This window comes from Capra hircus, chromosome 1 (genome assembly GCF_001704415.2).
Source record: "Capra hircus breed San Clemente chromosome 1, ASM170441v1, whole genome shotgun sequence".
Lineage (NCBI taxonomy): Eukaryota > Metazoa > Chordata > Mammalia > Artiodactyla > Bovidae > Capra > Capra hircus.
Genome location: NC_030808.1, coordinates 77,173,603 through 77,190,817, shown reverse-complemented (window position 1 = coordinate 77,190,817; position 17,215 = coordinate 77,173,603). Strand labels below are relative to the sequence as shown.

Below are 17,215 nucleotides of genomic sequence, written 5' to 3'. Positions count from 1 at the left end.
TGAGTATCAGTTACTGTAGAATGAGACCATCAGACCAAAGGTTAAAAAACATCTTTATAGCATTAACTCTTGGAGCAGCGTCTTTATTTTTGAGTTCTACCAGGTATCACATTTTGTGAAACTTTGTTTATGTTCCTTTCAAAACTTGCTTCCCTTTTCTACCCTCTAACCTGGGACGATTGCAGGACAACAAATAAAGTTAGTTTCCCATCTTTATGACCAAAGTAAAATTGTGACTTCATCATGAAAAATAGAATCGGCAAAGTGAAAGTTACATCGTTGCCATCCATAGCTTCTTAGTGTTTTAAATGGTCAATTTAGGGGCAGTGTTTTCTGTCACGCAGGTATATTTTTTAAATTAACTTGTTCCTTTTTCTTCCATTTTTCAGAGAAGCTGGAAAAATGCCCTGTATGGATCAGCTTAGAGATGTAGTTATAGAGTCCTTTACAACTTGAATTGTTTACCTTGAGCCCAGAAACATGGGACTGTTCCTTTATATATAGATGACCATTCCTGACCTTTTTGTGGCTATAAAGGTTGTGATACCTTCATGTGTAAGATCTCTGGCAACAGGATCTAGTCTTCTTTTCAAGGATGTATATTTCCTCTATTATACAAACTATTTTTTTGACCACCAGTATTCTGTCCATAGTTTCATTTTGTTACATTTGTTTTGAGGTTGAAGAGCTAATTTTTTTTTTTTTTCCATTCTGCAGGACAGATTGCCCCTCCTAGTCATTTGATTCGAGTAGAAGGTAACAGCCATGCCCAGTACGTAGAAGACCCCATCACAGGAAGACAAAGTGTGCTGGTACCTTATGAGCCACCTCAGGTAAGCAGATAAGGACTGGGCAGACTTGAGAGAGTATTACTTTTAGTAATAGGAGATGTTTCAAGCATATAATTCTATCTTAGTTATAAAATAGGTAACTTTTTTTGTATTTATTATCTCCCTTCTCTTCACCAGGCATTTCTCTATCCCCCTTCAAAACTGCTAAATTTGTACCAAATTTGTTATTGGTAACATGGCTCTGTTGCCCATGTTCTCATCTTAAAGGCAGAAAATAATTGAATCTACAGTTGAGTTTATACATAGCATTATTATCCAGAGATTTTAACTGGAAATTCAGCTGGTAGTGGATGTACATGAGTATTGGATGCAAGTTTTCCCTCATAGCTCAGTCGGTAAAGAATCTGCCTGCAATGCAGGAGACCCAGGTTCGATTCCTGAGTTGGGAAGATTTCCTGGAGAAGGAAATGGCAATCCACTCCAGTAATCCACTCCAGTATTCTTGCCTGGAAAATCCCATGGAGAGAGGAGCCTGGTGGGCTACAGTCCATGGGGTCGCAAGAGTAGGACACGACTTAGCGACTAAACCATCACCACCATTTTTACACTACCCTGAAAATGGGAGACCCTAAGAGGGATCTCATAGTTGAGGTTCGAATGTACAGGATGGCCGATTAGAAAAGCAGCAAGAGGCAGCAGAGAGAACACTGGAGTGGTGAGACCAGAGCCCCTCGATGTGCTGACTCTTTCTTGTAGACTTCTAGCTTATAATTCTGTGTCTCTAGGCTTCAGATTGCTTCACCCATAAGTTCATTTTCTAGACTAGATTATTTAATTCTGAATTCCAGAGTGCTCGTTATAGAAGTGTACATTCACATGTATGTTGTTCTGTGTTATCCATATCATAAAAATATCCCTGGAGCATTACTGCTATAGTTAGTAATTTTTTCATCTCTAACTTTTCATATATGTTATGAACCCTGTTTGAATTAAGTGATATGGATCAGCTTGCAAGTGAATAGGGTCAACGATGGTTATTTGTAAAAACCCTTTCATACTGTGCAGAGGGTCCACTATTGCAAATACTAGCTTTAAGCTTCCTAAGAGCCAAGGCAAAGAAGAATCTACCATGGGTTTTATAGTTTTTTAGAGGAAAGCATATCACTTGATCAGAAATGGAATTGTTAAGTGAGAACTAGGAAGGAAGAACTAAGAAGAAAGAACATTAGTTCAAGTCATTGTTAACACCGACTCTCTTCCTCCCTGTGTTCAGGTTGGCACTGAATTCACGACAGTTTTGTACAATTTCATGTGTAACAGCAGTTGTGTTGGAGGGATGAACCGACGTCCAATTTTAATCATTGTTACTCTGGAAACCAGAGAGTAAGTGGCATTTGCAGAACTGTCATTCTGTAGAAACTCTGGGCAGAGGGCAAAGTGAAACTGTGTTTGTTTTATCATTACCTTTGCATGTACAACAGAGAGCTACCCTAGATTTTGTCCTTTGTGTTGTAAATCCTTGCTGCAAACACTTACATAAAAGATCTAAGAAAGTGGAGACAGAACTGGGTGGGTAAAGGTAGCAGAGGAAAAAAAAAGAGTTGGGAAGGTGTTCAAGTCACTTCATACCTGAATTCTTGACATTTGACTGGAATAGTTTCTGATTAGACAGTGTTTGTTTTCATGTGGGCCGCGAGGCATTTAACAGTTTCTTTGAATAAGTCTGAGCTGCCTAAGGGGATTTTATCTGGAGACATCCACTGGCTTAACTCAAGTTTCCTTCAAAATATGTAGCTAAATACAGCTGTTCAGCTAATGGCTTGGAGGTTCTTTGCAGAACAAATGGATGCTATTTACTAATATTGCTCATGGCCTGTAAGCACTTTTGTGTTCTGCCAAATGCTTTGGGGCCCATCCTCAAAGCAGCCGTGAGTTGGTGGTGGAGCTGGTGCACTGGTGGTGGCCAGCAGGGGGCTTTTCAAATTCCTTTCATTTAACCCTTTCTTCTCCTCTTTAATTCCTAGTGGGCAAGTCCTGGGCCGCCGCTGCTTTGAGGCCCGGATCTGTGCTTGCCCAGGGAGAGACAGGAAGGCAGATGAAGACAGCATCAGAAAGCAGCAGGTCTCGGACAGCACAAAGAATGGTGATGGTACGAAGCGCCGTAAGTAGCTGTAGTGGCCCAATGGGGTAGGGCTAAGCCTCCTCCAGATGCAGTGCCTGATGGGTGATGTTTGAGAAGCTGCAGAATAAGACCCAAGGGCTTTAGAGAGACGTTTATGACCTTAAGCTGCAGCTCTTGATGAAACGGATTCTGGGTGTGCACTATAGCTTTTCAAAAGCAGATTATCATGGAAGATTACCCAGCAATCCTCCAGACATGACTCCCAGACCAGTAGCATCAGCGTCAACTGGAAGCTGGGTAGAAATGCAAACTCTTGGTTTGCAGGCTTGCTGATCAGAAGTACTGGTTGTGAGGCCCAGGGATCCGTGTTTTGTAAGCCCTGTAGGTGTCTCTGTTGCCAGCAGAAGTTTGAGAACCAGTACCTTAGCCTGTTTATATCCATTTATCTTTCTGTTATTGAAGGTGAGGGTTGAAAATGCCACCTGCCTACCTCCTGAGTCTGGGGGAATAGTGAGACTTAAGAGTGTACTTCATAAAGCACAGTCTGGGGAATATGCAGCTGTGGGTTTCACTGACATGAACCTTGACATGTAGGACCCACTCAGGGCTTTAGTTACATCATTTATAGTGAAGCTGATGATTTAGATCAGTTGGTTTCACACTTGTTTTTTAAGCAATAAAAGCTTTTTAAAAATGAAGTATTTCAAGGAGCTCAAAATAGCTGAAAGCAGAACTTTTCTGGTTGAAGGGGTGGGAGTCAGGAGTGGGCTGTGGTTTCATGCTTCACTCATACCACCCTTGCATGTCAGGTACTCACCCCCAGAGGTCTCATTCTTCAGGTCACAGAGTTTGAAAACCATTGATCCACCCAAGCTACTAAAGCGTGAAATTTAATTCTAGAAGATGGCTTGCATAAACCTGCTATCACTATAGCAAGTATTTTTAAATATATCACATGATGAATTATATCATGAAAAATATTTTCATCTTATTACTGATTAGTATGCAGAAGAAATAAAAATGGTATTGAATTTTACAGAACAATTTGTTATAACAACTAAACTTTATCCTCTTTGGGCTGTTCAGTGTGATTTGCTGTTCCAGTTTTTGTCTCCCTGGTTATTCCTCAAACAATCGTATATATAGTACTTAGTTTATATATACATTATCCATAGTGTATGTACTGTCAATAATTATATCTCCACCCTAATTCTCAAGTCTGTCTGTTGGCCTAGCTCCATATGCTTCCCTGAGCACCTCATTTACCTACCAATCAATAACTTTCAGTAAGAACAATTATCTGAACTCTAGTAGGAGAATCATCTCTATATTCTGGTTCCTGGGTATAGTTTCTAAATTTTGGAAACCTTTAGGGATATATAAAATTAATTCCTTGATTTTACCAAAGAGAAAACTGAGGTCCCAGAGACTGCTTGTCAGAGGCTATGTGATATTTGTACTAACATGAGGGGGGGAACTCACAAGGTTGAATGCACAGACCAGACAACTCCTACAGCCAGCCTGCATTTACCTCCTTGGAAGATAAATGATCTGAAAAATAAAACACAATTCCAATTTATCTTCCTGTGCCGAGCAGCTGTTCACAGACACACTCCAGTAAAACACAGGGATTCCTGCAGCACTGCTTAAGCCAGAAGCCGTTTCCCAGCCTCCCTACACCCACCTCCCGTTTTTCTTTCCCTGTTTTGCCTCACCTCCCCCCCCCCCCACTCTCATTATTGTTAGGTTTACACCTAATATAAAAATAATGATCACTGATTGAATGGCTGCTTAGAACTGGAAATTCTAATCTCATCAGTGTCAATGTCTGTCTGTGCTACTGTCTGTCAGTGCTACTGTCTGTTTAATCAATGTATTATTGCTTCAGAAATGTTCCCAAGATGAAACTCGCACTTTTCCTCCACCAGCTTTCCGTCAGAACACACATGGCATCCAGATGACATCCATCAAGAAACGAAGATCCCCAGATGATGAACTGTTATACTTACCAGTGAGTCTCCCTTGGGTGCTCGTGATTGCTTCCTTGTCACCTGCTTTGAATGAGCTGTTCCTCTGTGGTCATCTTTTGATTATCTGTGAATGAGAATGTGAAGAGGGTGATAGAGGCAAGAGAGATAAAACAGAAAACCTACTTGTTTTTTGCAAAATTAGGAAATTATTCATCCCCTCTAAAGTTCTGGAACAGATTAATAATGTGGGCTCTTCCTCTTACTACTCACCCAGTCAGAACTATACTACTAATAGAGTTCTTTTTATGCAGGTCTTTAAAATTAATTTGTCCTTCATTACTGAAGAGTGATAAGATGATCCTAGACAGTCTGGTCATACCAATTTAGGACTAAAATTTTGTCAGAAGGCATTCATAAAGTTGATAAACTATTATAGAGTATTGCCTGTGATTTCTTTTAGGGAATGCTATTTTTAAAAAAAAGCAAAGCTAGGAAGAATCCTCAACTATATGAGAATGGCCAGAGATTCGGCCCAAATGTTGTGTAGGAGTATTGTTCATTCCTACAAGACATATAAGCCCTCTCAAGGTCACTGAGGTGTCCTTTTTTAGATTATAGTTGCAGTTCATTTAGTTCTTCTCACCTTAGGTCTTTGCCATCTAGAGTGGCAGCAAAGCTTTGGTAATCACTATGGCTCTTGATGGCATCTACACTGACTTGAGATACAGACAAGCTGGGCCAGGAGATTTGGCTGGGATTGAGATTAAGCCACAGGTTTGGGTGTGCCATGCTCACTAGCCCTTCCTTCTTGAGGCCCTAAAGGTCAGTCAGGTCAGGGAATTAGACTGCTTGCTGGCAGAACAGTCAGACAGTGAGTTAGCTGAGATTCTCAATGTCTTGTTTCTCAGGCCACATATGGAAACTGGTATGTGAACTCTTAAGTTAAACATTTTCCTGCTATACTAGGTATTCTGAAGGCTCTAATGTGTCTTCAGCTGATGAGATAGAGACCACGTTGAAGAGCTGTTTCTTTAATGAAATTTCAGTTTGTACTATTAGAGGAAATACCCTATAAACAGTTACATCTTATTTTTAGTGAAGAATTAGCCAGACTGAAATGTGTGAAGAAAAAAAAAAAAAACACCTCTTCATTTAGCATGAATTTAGTTGGTGTTTGCTGAATGGCAGAAATGCTAGACTCTGACCATTAGAGATCATTAAGGTACAATTCTTACCTTACACGACCTTGCCTTCTAGTGAGGAGACAAAGAGGTATAATAATGAAATCAACACTGCAGTAACGTTAAGGGTGACCCTGGGAGCTCACGGGAAGAATGGAAGACTTGGCCTAAAAGGTTGAGGTCAGGAAAAGCTTCTCAAAGAATATGATGCCAGAGCTGGGATAAGTAGGAATTAACCCAATAAAAGATAGGGAAAATCTTTCCATTTCTGAATTCTGGCAGGGAGGGGACGGGCGACGTGCCAGCGTGCACAGAGTAACAGACAGGCACTCTCACGTCAGGCAAGGGCTCCTTGTTCTCCACTCACCTTTCTCTAGTCCTGGTTCTGCTCAGACCTCTTCAAGTTTTTAAGAGCCTCGCTTAAAGAGGGAAGCACATTTTACCCGTGTTGAAAACTTGTGTCTTTCCAGATTTAATTACAGTTAAAGCTAGTTATCTGTGGTAGTTATGCTTTATAACGTCATTGTGAACACTGCATGACCAAATACTGAATGATTGCTCCTGTGAGAAATACAGGATTAGATTCCTGTGAGCTTCTGATCACATTTTTAGCAACTGATCAATGCATTACCTTGTTTCATGTGTGTTTCTTATTTAATATATGCTGTTGATTCATTACTGAAGGAGGAAATGGCAACCCATGCCATTGTTCTTGCTGGGAAAATCCCATAGACAGAGGAGCCTAGTGGGCCACAGTTTGTGGGGTTGCAAAGAGTTGGACACAACTGAGCATGCCTGCACGCATGCACGTTGATTCATTAACATTGAATGAACAGTCCATACCACAACAGCTCATGGCTGGACTAAGCTTATCTAACATGAATTTTCTCCATAAGACACATTACAGTGTATTTGCATTTAGGAGCACTAGAGAGCACTGAAGCTGCCTTTGGGAACTATTTTAAACCAAAAAATGTACCTCCAAAAAGTACAGAAAAGTAAAAAATTTGGCCCTAAATAGGCTATGAGAAGGACACTTATTTCCAACATAAGTGTTGAAACAAGAAGTTGGAACATCACCTTCTTCACCCTCAGTTGGGAACATGCACATTGGGATACTCAACTTTTCATCATTATGCCCCTGTCTGGGAAGTATTGATTTTTGTGTTATAAATAGATGCTAGCAAGTAGGTGAATTCGTCCAAGCGGAATCCACAAATAAAGAGGACTGACTGTACTTCTAATGGTTCTACAGTTCTTCATTTTTTGTCCCTTTCCTTCTGCTCTTTTATGTAGGTAAGGGGCCGTGAGACTTACGAGATGCTGCTGAAGATCAAAGAATCCCTGGAACTCATGCAGTACCTTCCTCAGCACACGATTGAAACCTACAGGCAGCAGCAGCAACAGCAGCACCAGCATTTACTTCAGAAACAGTGAGTGTGTCCCTGTGTCATTTTAGCAGGTGTGATTAAGATGACTGTGTATTCAGATTGGCCACAGGATGGTTGTTGGCTGATGTAAGAGGTGAGGTTATGAGACAGCAGAAATTGGTAGGTTCACATGAGCTGGTCTGGGGACTCCTTTTTCTGCTTCAGCAATCTTCTATGTTTCTTACAACCCTCCCTTTGACAAGTTACATCTATATTCTGAAGTTGAATTGAAACCATTTCAAGCGAATTCTGAAAAGAGACTCACACTAATAGAATTAGTTTTCTTCTCTATGCCCCTGATCCATACACAGCTATCAATAGTAGAATTTTGAATATGCCCTCTATTCTAGTAATAATGTGTCTATTTAAAGTCACATAGTTTTCCCTCATCCCAATATCTTATCTTGTCCCTCGGCTGGGATGCACACAATCCACTTTTGGGAAAATCATTATAGACTAGGGACAGCACATAGGTTTCACTATAAGTGACTTCTTTGAGTGCTGTGTTGAGGATTCAGAGTCCTAGTGCCTGGTCATTAGGGAAAATCTGGATGCATTAGGGCAAAATAGAGCCACATCGACAGTGTTTTAACATCCTCATGCTAGGTCTTCCAACAATACATGTTAACATCAGTGAGGCCAGATTTTGCAACCATTTTAGAATATACATGCAACCAATTTATATGTTCATTTTACCTTGAATCTTGGATCTTTGATGATGGTGTTCTTTATACCTAACCAGAACAGACTAGCTCTTATGAAAGGAAGGGAAATTGGTGAATCAGAACTCTGATTTATACTTTCTCTTCTGTGGTTAAGAATAATCACTTGTGAGCTGAAAATCTATTGTGTCCTTACCGAAAGTATTGCCAGAGTCTCCGTTGCTGCTGCTGCTGCTAAGTCGCTTCAGTCGTGTCCGACTCTGTGCAGTCCCATAGATGGCAGCCCACTAGGCTCCCCCGTCCCTGGGATTCTCCAGGCAAGAACACTGGAGTGGGTTGCCATTTTCTTCTCCAATGCATGAAAGTGAAAAGTGAAGTGAAGTCACTCAGTCGTGTCTGACTCTTAGTGACCCCATGGACTCTAGCCCACCAGGCTCTTCTGTCCATGGGATTTTCTCCATAGATCAATGTAAAATGTAGACATTTTATACTTCAGGCAAAAAGAAATGAAGCCAAAACTATTTTGCCTATGACAAAGATTGTCTTTTACATTAGGAACACAAATGAACAATAAATAATGGATCTTTTCTCATTTATTATTAACTACTCTAGAGAAATACCTATGAAAAGTGTAATAAAAAGGTATTATTTTTCTTTCTTAAATCAAAATAAATGCAGTTGAGGAGGTTGGACTGCATCTCTGATCCTCAGGAGGTGTTCTCTGAGCCTGTACCTACTGACTATGGGATATGGAGTGGGCAGCAGAAGAACAAAAAACAAGCATACTCTCTCTTTAAAGGACTTCAGGCTCTTTGACAATTTAAGACTTTTTTTACCTGAAAGGGATCTCACCATTCACTTCTAGCATGGAAGTTTTGCAAATCATAATTATAAGGTTTTATAGTAAGGCTGACTGGAAAGTTGAATCTGGAGGTTCCTTGGGGATACAGAGTACTCCAGAGGAGAATTAGAATTCAAGGTTCCAGAATTTCCATTGTCACTCCTTACATAATATTTAGGATATCAGATAGAAATATATATTAATATATTTAAGTGCAAAACTGATTTAGTTCTTATAAACTCATACAAGGATCAAAGAAACAGACTTGTAATATCCTTTACAGACCCATAGCGGATAGATGCCTTCTCCAAGATACTTATATCATGCTATTCAGACAGACTCCCAGATCGTTTTCAGTTCACCCTGGAAATGTTTGACTTAGCTAAAATAATGTCAGAAGAGTTACTCAATGCCGAACTAGTTGCTCCATGATTTCTTGTCTTTTTTTCAGTTAAAGAGAAAAGTTCTGTCAATTTTAAATAGTGTGGTTTGTAGATTCTGACCTTCTACCACACAGTTTGGCAAACATTTTCTTTCTTTTTTTTTTTTTTTTTCTGTAAAGCACCAGTAGCAAATATCTGAGGCTTTCTGATCCATATATATGGTCTCTTGCAGCTCCCCTGTTCAGAAACACAGACGCAACAACAGACAATATATAGACAAAAGAGAGTAGCTGTTACAGTAAAATTTTATTTTATGGACACTGGAATTTGAATTTCATATAATTTTCATTTGTCATGAAACATTTTTCTTCTGAATTTTTTCCACCTTGTAAAAATGTAGAAAGCATTCTTAGTTTATGGACCAGATTTAGCCTATTCACTATAGTTTTCCAGTCCTCTTTCTAGATAAAAGAGTGGATCCTTCATGACTTTTTGACATTCATATTTTTTTAATAACAGTATTTGGAAGCTAATCTGTATATCCTAAAGTAGAGAAGTACTAAAAGATTTTAAGAAGTCTTTTAGGGTGACATTTCAGAACAAAACAATAGCAGCCTTTATCAGAGCCCTCTCTCCTCTTTCTTGCGGCTGAAGAAGTTAGACATGCCCATCTAGATACACAGTATGGTTCCTCATCAGCCAAGACCCGAATAGTTGACATTTCACGTGTAACAAGCTTTTTACTGAGAATCTGCTATGTGAAAGCATTAGAAACAGAGATGAGACAGATGTGTTTCCTGCCCTCCCATAGTTTACAATTTGGTAGTGACTTACCAGGACACTATTTGAATTTTAAATAGCCTCTGGAAGTTTGTTTTCAGCATCATGTAAGTTTATAGGACATTTGAAACAGTTTGTCTACATCACACAATAGAAAGAATAGTTTTGTGTCATAGTTTTATAGATTTTATGAGCCAAGACAATCTACTTCAGCCAGTTGAGGGCACATGCATTGTTCATTTACATGGGATCCATGAGGATACATAGTTCTGTGTCTCTAGATGGAGAGTTATTCAGAGCTTATAACTTCTCTAGCCTAACTGGCTGACATGACTCTAAAGGGAAATTATTTTATTATAATTCATATTTCATCAAACCATCTGTTTCATCAAAGAAGAAACTACATCTTAAAATTGTTATTTTAAGAAGCTCAAAAGAGTTTAGAGACATATTTTCACTTTTTGCATGTGTGGTCACAGATGAATAGTGAGCAATTAGAAGCCCTGTAGTTCCCTGTGGTATCCGTTTGTATGTACCATTGCATGCTTTTGACTGCTTGTTTCCACAGTGTATAAGAGCTAACTTTAGCTGTGATAACTTGTGCATGGAAATATAACAGACTGCAAAATGCAATCTTTGGAAAATGTAGACATTTGGTCTAATTATGTCTTTGTTACATTATATATACCTGGATTTCCCTCCATTGTTTGATATACATCTATATATATTCTCCAGTTACTGTAGTCTTCAGCTGAGTTTTTTTCAGCTCTTTTATTTTTATGAAGATCTCCAAGAAAAAGCACAAATAATTAGACACGCAAAAATAGAAATCTAATTCCCTGGCAATCATTTGAAAATAATACATCAGCTTAGAAAATGCCTATGGTAGCCTGTGAATTCTTTGCAAAAATTTAGTACCAATATTATGCTGGTGAGGAATCAATCTTATACTTTTCTTCATAGTGGAGGGAAAATCAGTGGGAAGGGAATATATTTTGTACAAGGTAGTAATGAAATATTTTCAGTTTTAATTGTTTCTCTTAGTGTCCCAGTATATGTTTCTCTCTGTTTGCTTTTCATTTATGCATGGTTTTCCTTTTTCAAAAATTCCTTCACAGTTACCTTCATGATCATAGGCTTTCTGGAGGATAAATCTTCATTGAATTTTTGTGGCTCTAACTGTTATAAGTAGAGTATAAAGAAATTTTATTTTAGTTGATTGGAATAAACATAAGGAGTTATGTTCATAGAAGCCAAAATCTAGTAAGAGGACAAGTTGGACCCATTCTTGCCACTAGATTCCTTACCATCATATTTTCAAGGGACATTAACTCTTAAGACAGGTTTTCAGAAGCCACTTGAAACCTTCTTAGCAATTCTTTTAACTTGTGTACTTTAGAGCGATACTATCTCTTTTTCATTATTTTTTCCTTCTGTAATTTACTCTCCTTCTTGGCTTTCATCCTGATCTGAAGCCAGCATTACTTTGTTAAAATTTTACTTAGCCTAACACTGGAGAATTATTTTTGAGTTTCTACAGGGTGGATTTTTACTTTAATTTTAATACAAATATGGACATTCTGAGGAGCTCTTAATGTTTCCTTCTCCTGTAGGATCAGATCACTTTCTGATAGCAGCTCACTGGTCAGATAGGTCATAGAATATCAGAGCAGAACAGGAGCTTCAAGACCTTAGTTCTAGCCTCTTTGTACCATAGCTGGGAAAACTGAGGCCCAGTTAACTACCCCTGTGAGTTCATAGCTAGTTCATAGCAAAGCCAAGATCAGAATCAGATCTGAAGGATATAGCTCTTTACAATGATTTTGTCTGTTTCATTAGTTAAGAAAGTTATAAAAATAAAACCAAGTAAAAGTTGCTCAGTCATGTCCAACTCTTTGTGACCTATTGACCCATGGAACATATAGTCCATGGAATTCTCCAGACCAGAATACTGGAGTGGATAGCCTTTCCCTTCTCCAGGGGGATCTTCCCAACCCAGGGATCGAACCCAGGTCTCCCGCGTTGCAGGTGGATTCTTTACAGCTGAGCCACTAGGGAATCCTAGTAAAACCAAAGTAAGCACTTACTCCCACTTTTCTGTCTCTGTATCAAGTGGTTACTATTTACCTTTGTGGTTTCATTGTAAAGTCCTATCTCTTTAGGCTTATCTAGCTATGGTTTTCTTCAAGAATGTTGATCATTTTGCTTCAAATTCATGTATCTATGAGAGAAGCAAGTAATATTTTCAGAATTATCACTGTGGGAGAAAGCAGAAAACAGAAATCTTTCTCACTGAGAGATAATACCGTATTTCTAAGTTTGACTTAGAAATCTTCCATCTTTCGCATTTCCAGATTATTTGATTGAAATTGCTAGTTTCATAGATTTTTTTTGAAAAGGTTAATATGTAGTTCAGCCTCACAGGTCATGGCAGTACACAAGCATTTATAGTTTACCCAGTTAGTTTTGAACTCCATGGAGATGTTGGAAAGTTGTCAGGAGAGTTACTAGCTCTGAGTTGGTAATGATGAAAAATATCCTCAGATTAATTAAATTCAGATAGATTAAGTCACTTTTCTAAGTTCTTACGTCTCACTGCAGAACTTAGCTCAGTTTTAGGTCTCAGTGGGTACCCCTCTGGTCCAGACACTTTTATCATAACTGAAAGATGATTTCTGCATGTTATCTCATTCAACCTTTGTCCAAGAGAAGCCCCAAGATGTAGTATCCACACAAAAAGTCAAAGCCATTGTTCTTTAGTTGGTAATAAATTACTTCCCTACTATTAAGAAGTTGTATTCTGGCATCTTCTTTAAGATGATCCCAATTCTTGCTGGTGAGAGGATTTACTAAATCTCAGTCCTGACTAAGGGAAAATGGCTTTGTTCCTTTGCAAGGAATAACCACATGTGACATCAGGGCAGCAATTCCCTAACACCTTGTGAGGTTGCACAACCTTTAGCAAAATAAAAGGATTTGTTCCTGGCATCCTTGAGCATAATTGATTTCTTCATTATGCAAAAGTTGCTTTCATGAGTTTGATATGTGCATTTCTAGGCCAAGTTTGTGACTGAAAGGATTAAGATACTTATCCATTGCAATCTGGGCACATACAAAATGCTCATTAATAGTTCTTTACAAAGGCAGGATGATACAGCCCCCAGACTGATAAGATCATATTTCTTCATACTTCACAGTTAGGCTAGACAGGAACAGTAATGAGGCATTATAATTGGGCAGATGACATTTCACAAAAGATTGAAGTTACTTCTTGTCTCTGCATTCCTTTTTGCAATTAATTGTGTCCAGTATGCCAAATGCTGTACTAAGCATCGTGACCTACCTTGTCTCAGTAGTCCTCAACTGAATCACTTGTGGAACTTCTTAAAACTATATATATATATATGCTTGGGTTCCAACCTGGTCTCAGAAAGGATCTGGAAAAAAATGCCTTGAAAAAAAAATTTCCACAAGTGATTCTCACAGTTCTGGATAACTACCACTACCTTTTCTCCTTTCTTCTTCAAAATCTTGAAATGTCATCTCTGAGTGATTTTAAAGGTAAAGAAAAAGGAATAAAAATAGCCTTGCGACATTCTGTTCTGACTGTGCTATGATCATGAAGGTAGAAGGAAGTGTTTCTGCATTCAATGGATTTGAATATGTGAAGTCCTAAGCCTTCATCTTTTCTTTTCTCTGGTTCCTCTCTGCAGTCTCCTTTCAGCCTGCTTCAGGAATGAGCTTGTGGAGCCGCGGAGAGAAACCCCGAGACAATCTGACGCCTTCTTTAGACATTCCAGTCCCCCAAATCGATCAGTGTACCCATAGAGTCCCATCTCTGTATTTTGAGCGTGTGTGTTTATTGTGTTTCTGTGTGTGTGTGTGAGAGTGTGTATGTGTGGGTGTGTGTGTGTGTGGGTGTGTGTGCGCGCGCATGTGTGTGTGTATCCAGCCCTCGTAACCAGGACTTGAAGACGCTTTGGCTCAGAGACCCAACTGCTCAAAGGCACACAGCCATTAGTGAGAAAATCTCTGAAGGGACTCAAAACTGTACGAGAAAGGACATTTTCTGCAGATTTTGTATCCTTAGATCTAGCATGGGTCTGTCAGGAACCTCTGTGTTTGTCTGTGAGCTTTTGTGTTGTTTCTCAGGAGGGAGGAGCTCAGGTTGGGACGAGGGGCATTACAATGTTTATTGGAACCCTTTTCTGTTACCTTCTGTTGTTTCTGAAACTCATGAAGAAGCTTTTGAGCAGGTCTCAAACTTAGATGTCTTTTTAAGAAAAGGAGAAAAAAAGTTGTTATTGTCTGTGGGTGGCTGAGAGACTCAGTCAGGCCCTTTTAATGCTGTTCATGCAATGATACTGCAAATAGTAACAAGCTAAGGTGTCAAATGTACTGCTGGGCAGAGAGGTGGTAACTACCACGATCGCCACTGTAGGGGATGATTCTTTTCTTCTTTTTGAGAACTTACATCATCAGTATCCTCCCCTCATAGGTAGTAGAAAGTTCATTAATGCTGTGTCAGACCCTGCACTAACAACCCATGTCAGCATCTGATGTGATAGTCTTGTCTTCCTTGCTCCTGGAAACCCTGGAGACCTACCCCTCCAAATTGGTGTTTGGACCCCAAGGAAAGTGAACCTCTTTTGTCATTTTAAGAAGAGGGTATAACTACCCTGGTGATATTCTTCCAGGCAGCCATATATTATTCTTCAGTGCCCAAAGTGGAATTCAAAATCCTAACACCAAATCTATGATTAACATCTCTGGAGTTCCTGTCCCTCAGTCTGACCCTAAAGTCACCCATATCACTAATATTGTTCAAACTGTCTTGTCAAGGACACTTAGGTTTTGTCTAAGTGATGTCCAAGTAAACACATGTTAAAGTCAACCCTCCTGGCCCAAATGTTAGAGTTGATGACTTTACTTTTTTTGGTTCAGTGAGTTTAGAGGATCTATATATTTCCATTTTAAAATCATATTTAAAAATAATAATATAAAGACTTAAAAAATCTTCTCCCCACACCAGGTCACCAGCTCTTTATTCTGTGTCACCACAGCAATGATTTCTTGTTATTGAGGCTGTTGCTTTATGGATGTGTGATTTTAATTTTCAATAAACTTTTGCATCTTGGTTTATCTTGAAGTTTTTCTTTTCTGTCTCTTTTGCTTTTTTACAAATCTCTTAAATGCTAGAATATTTTCATTTAAGTGCTTGAAGTACCATGTGTAAGTCGAAAGAGCAAGCAGAATAGGTCATTTGGGTTCTATCTACACTATTGTCAGTAGTTGCTGTTTTTATTTAAGATACTCTGTATCAAGGTCATCAATCCTAAAAACAAATTTCAATGCCAACACTAACTTGAAAATATGTTTTAGCCCTGTGCATGTTAAATTTCATCATAAAGAGCTAGACCCTTATAGTATCATTTGGTTACATCTCTGAACAAGTCTAAGGTTATATCTTCAGCTGCCAAGTTCTTTAGAAGAAATTTAAGTGAAATTCCAATTTATTAAATATTTTGGCTTCTGTGACAAAGGCCATAGAAAATATCCAGAAATCTGTAGTGGAACCTGTTGTCCAATGCTTTAAAAAAAAAAAATTACATTTTCTGATCTTTGAGTAACTCTTTTCTAAAACTTAAAAAACTATTTTTCTAAATAAAAATAGTATAGTTGCTTAGAAAAGCACTTGAGAAAAAACTTGTTTATGTTTGAGATAAAAGTAGAATAGTGAAATCAATTATTTTGTTACACTGGCACAGGTTTCACTTTCCTTTTAAGGAATTCACAAATTCCTTAAAGGATGAGTAAATGTGTTTAGTTTTTTAACATTTGCACTTTCTTTCAGACTTTTTGTTCTGAAATTCACTCTATTTTTATGGAAGTTTTTAATGGGTTTGTAGTAATGTTTATATACATGCATATATGTGAGCTGATGGAACATATTTTATAATTACAGTTGATCTAGCTGGAGAAGAAACACTGTCTTTTGTCTTTAGAAGCAAAATTCCCCAGATAGGGAGAAAAGTTACACGTGGGATGGTACTGGGCAGAATTTCCGAGAGGAACCATTCCTATTCTCATGTTCCATGTTTTTCCACCCACCACCCCCCTCTTTTTTTTGACCCCTCTCATACCTGTGGTGTTTCCAGGATCTGAGACTGCACTCCAGCAATGGTTTGGTAAGATAGCTTCACCCTGATACATTGCCAGATTCCACTAGAGAGTTATCTTTTCTTTAGCAATGGAAGATTGAAGGACACAGAAGGAATCCTTTGGTGGAATTCTAGGCATCTCCAGCAAAACAGTGAAGACTTTGAATTTGTGTCTTCTTAAGAATCTTAACTCTCTGCCACATAGATACTCTCTAGACTCTGAATCTGGAAACCGGATTTAAATCCTGGATGATCCTAAAGCTCTCATGTGGTTCTGAGATATGGGATTTTATTCCTAGAAATGTACACAGAAACCTACGTTATCAGCATTAAGAACTACAACTTGATTTTACCAGGACTTCTACTCAAAACCAGAAATACATGGAACATACTTTATCTAGTTTTTGTATGTTGGGTTCCTGGAAAAATCTAAAGTGCCTCTGGAGAAAATGACCTGAGGCTTACGCCTTGTTATTTTCCTGGGGGTATCTAAATTCCTACTTTTTCCATTTAGTCTGTGTGTATTGTGTGTGAACATTTTCTTTTTTGAGTGGGGACAGAAACCATAACAGCACAGGTTATGTTGTCTCTGAACACTTTTTCCATCTCTTAATATGCCCCAGCAACATTTAGGATTGTCTGCTCAAACAATGTGACATTCTATTTGTAAAGGAAAAAAAAAACTGTTCTTCAAGGCCTTTAAATTGGTTATGATTTTTTTTCAGCTTTGCTCCCTTTTCCAGAGCACATAGAGATGTTCAGAATATTTTCTACATCAGACATACAAGCTTATAATAAACAGATGACCACAACCTTTCTCCTTGTAGTTTTAACACTCACTTCAGCATTAAAGGAGATGCATTCAAAGTTTCTGCACTCTTCAGACTCTCTTAT

The 17,215-nt window shown here is 38.6% G+C and overlaps 1 protein-coding gene across 9 annotated transcripts in view; it reads left to right on the top strand.

Annotated features, from left to right (window-relative positions):
- TP63 (tumor protein p63) overlaps nucleotides 1–17,215 on the top strand; it is a 266,572-nt gene that overhangs the window by 235,592 nt on the left and 13,765 nt on the right. For 5 of the 9 annotated variants that reach the window (XM_005675125.2, XM_018046627.1, XM_005675126.3 and 2 more), the window contains 5 exons: nucleotides 718–833; nucleotides 2,065–2,174; nucleotides 2,816–2,952; nucleotides 4,842–4,924; nucleotides 7,361–7,497. In XM_005675125.2, coding sequence (XP_005675182.1) covers nucleotides 718–833; nucleotides 2,065–2,174; nucleotides 2,816–2,952; nucleotides 4,842–4,924; nucleotides 7,361–7,497 — 583 coding nt within the window. Of the gene's footprint in view, nucleotides 1–717; nucleotides 834–2,064; nucleotides 2,175–2,815; nucleotides 2,953–4,841; nucleotides 4,925–7,360; nucleotides 7,498–13,873; nucleotides 15,310–17,215 lie in introns of those variants that run through there. The other 4 variants (XM_005675129.3, XM_005675131.3, XM_018046624.1 and 1 more) reach the window with 2 other exon arrangements.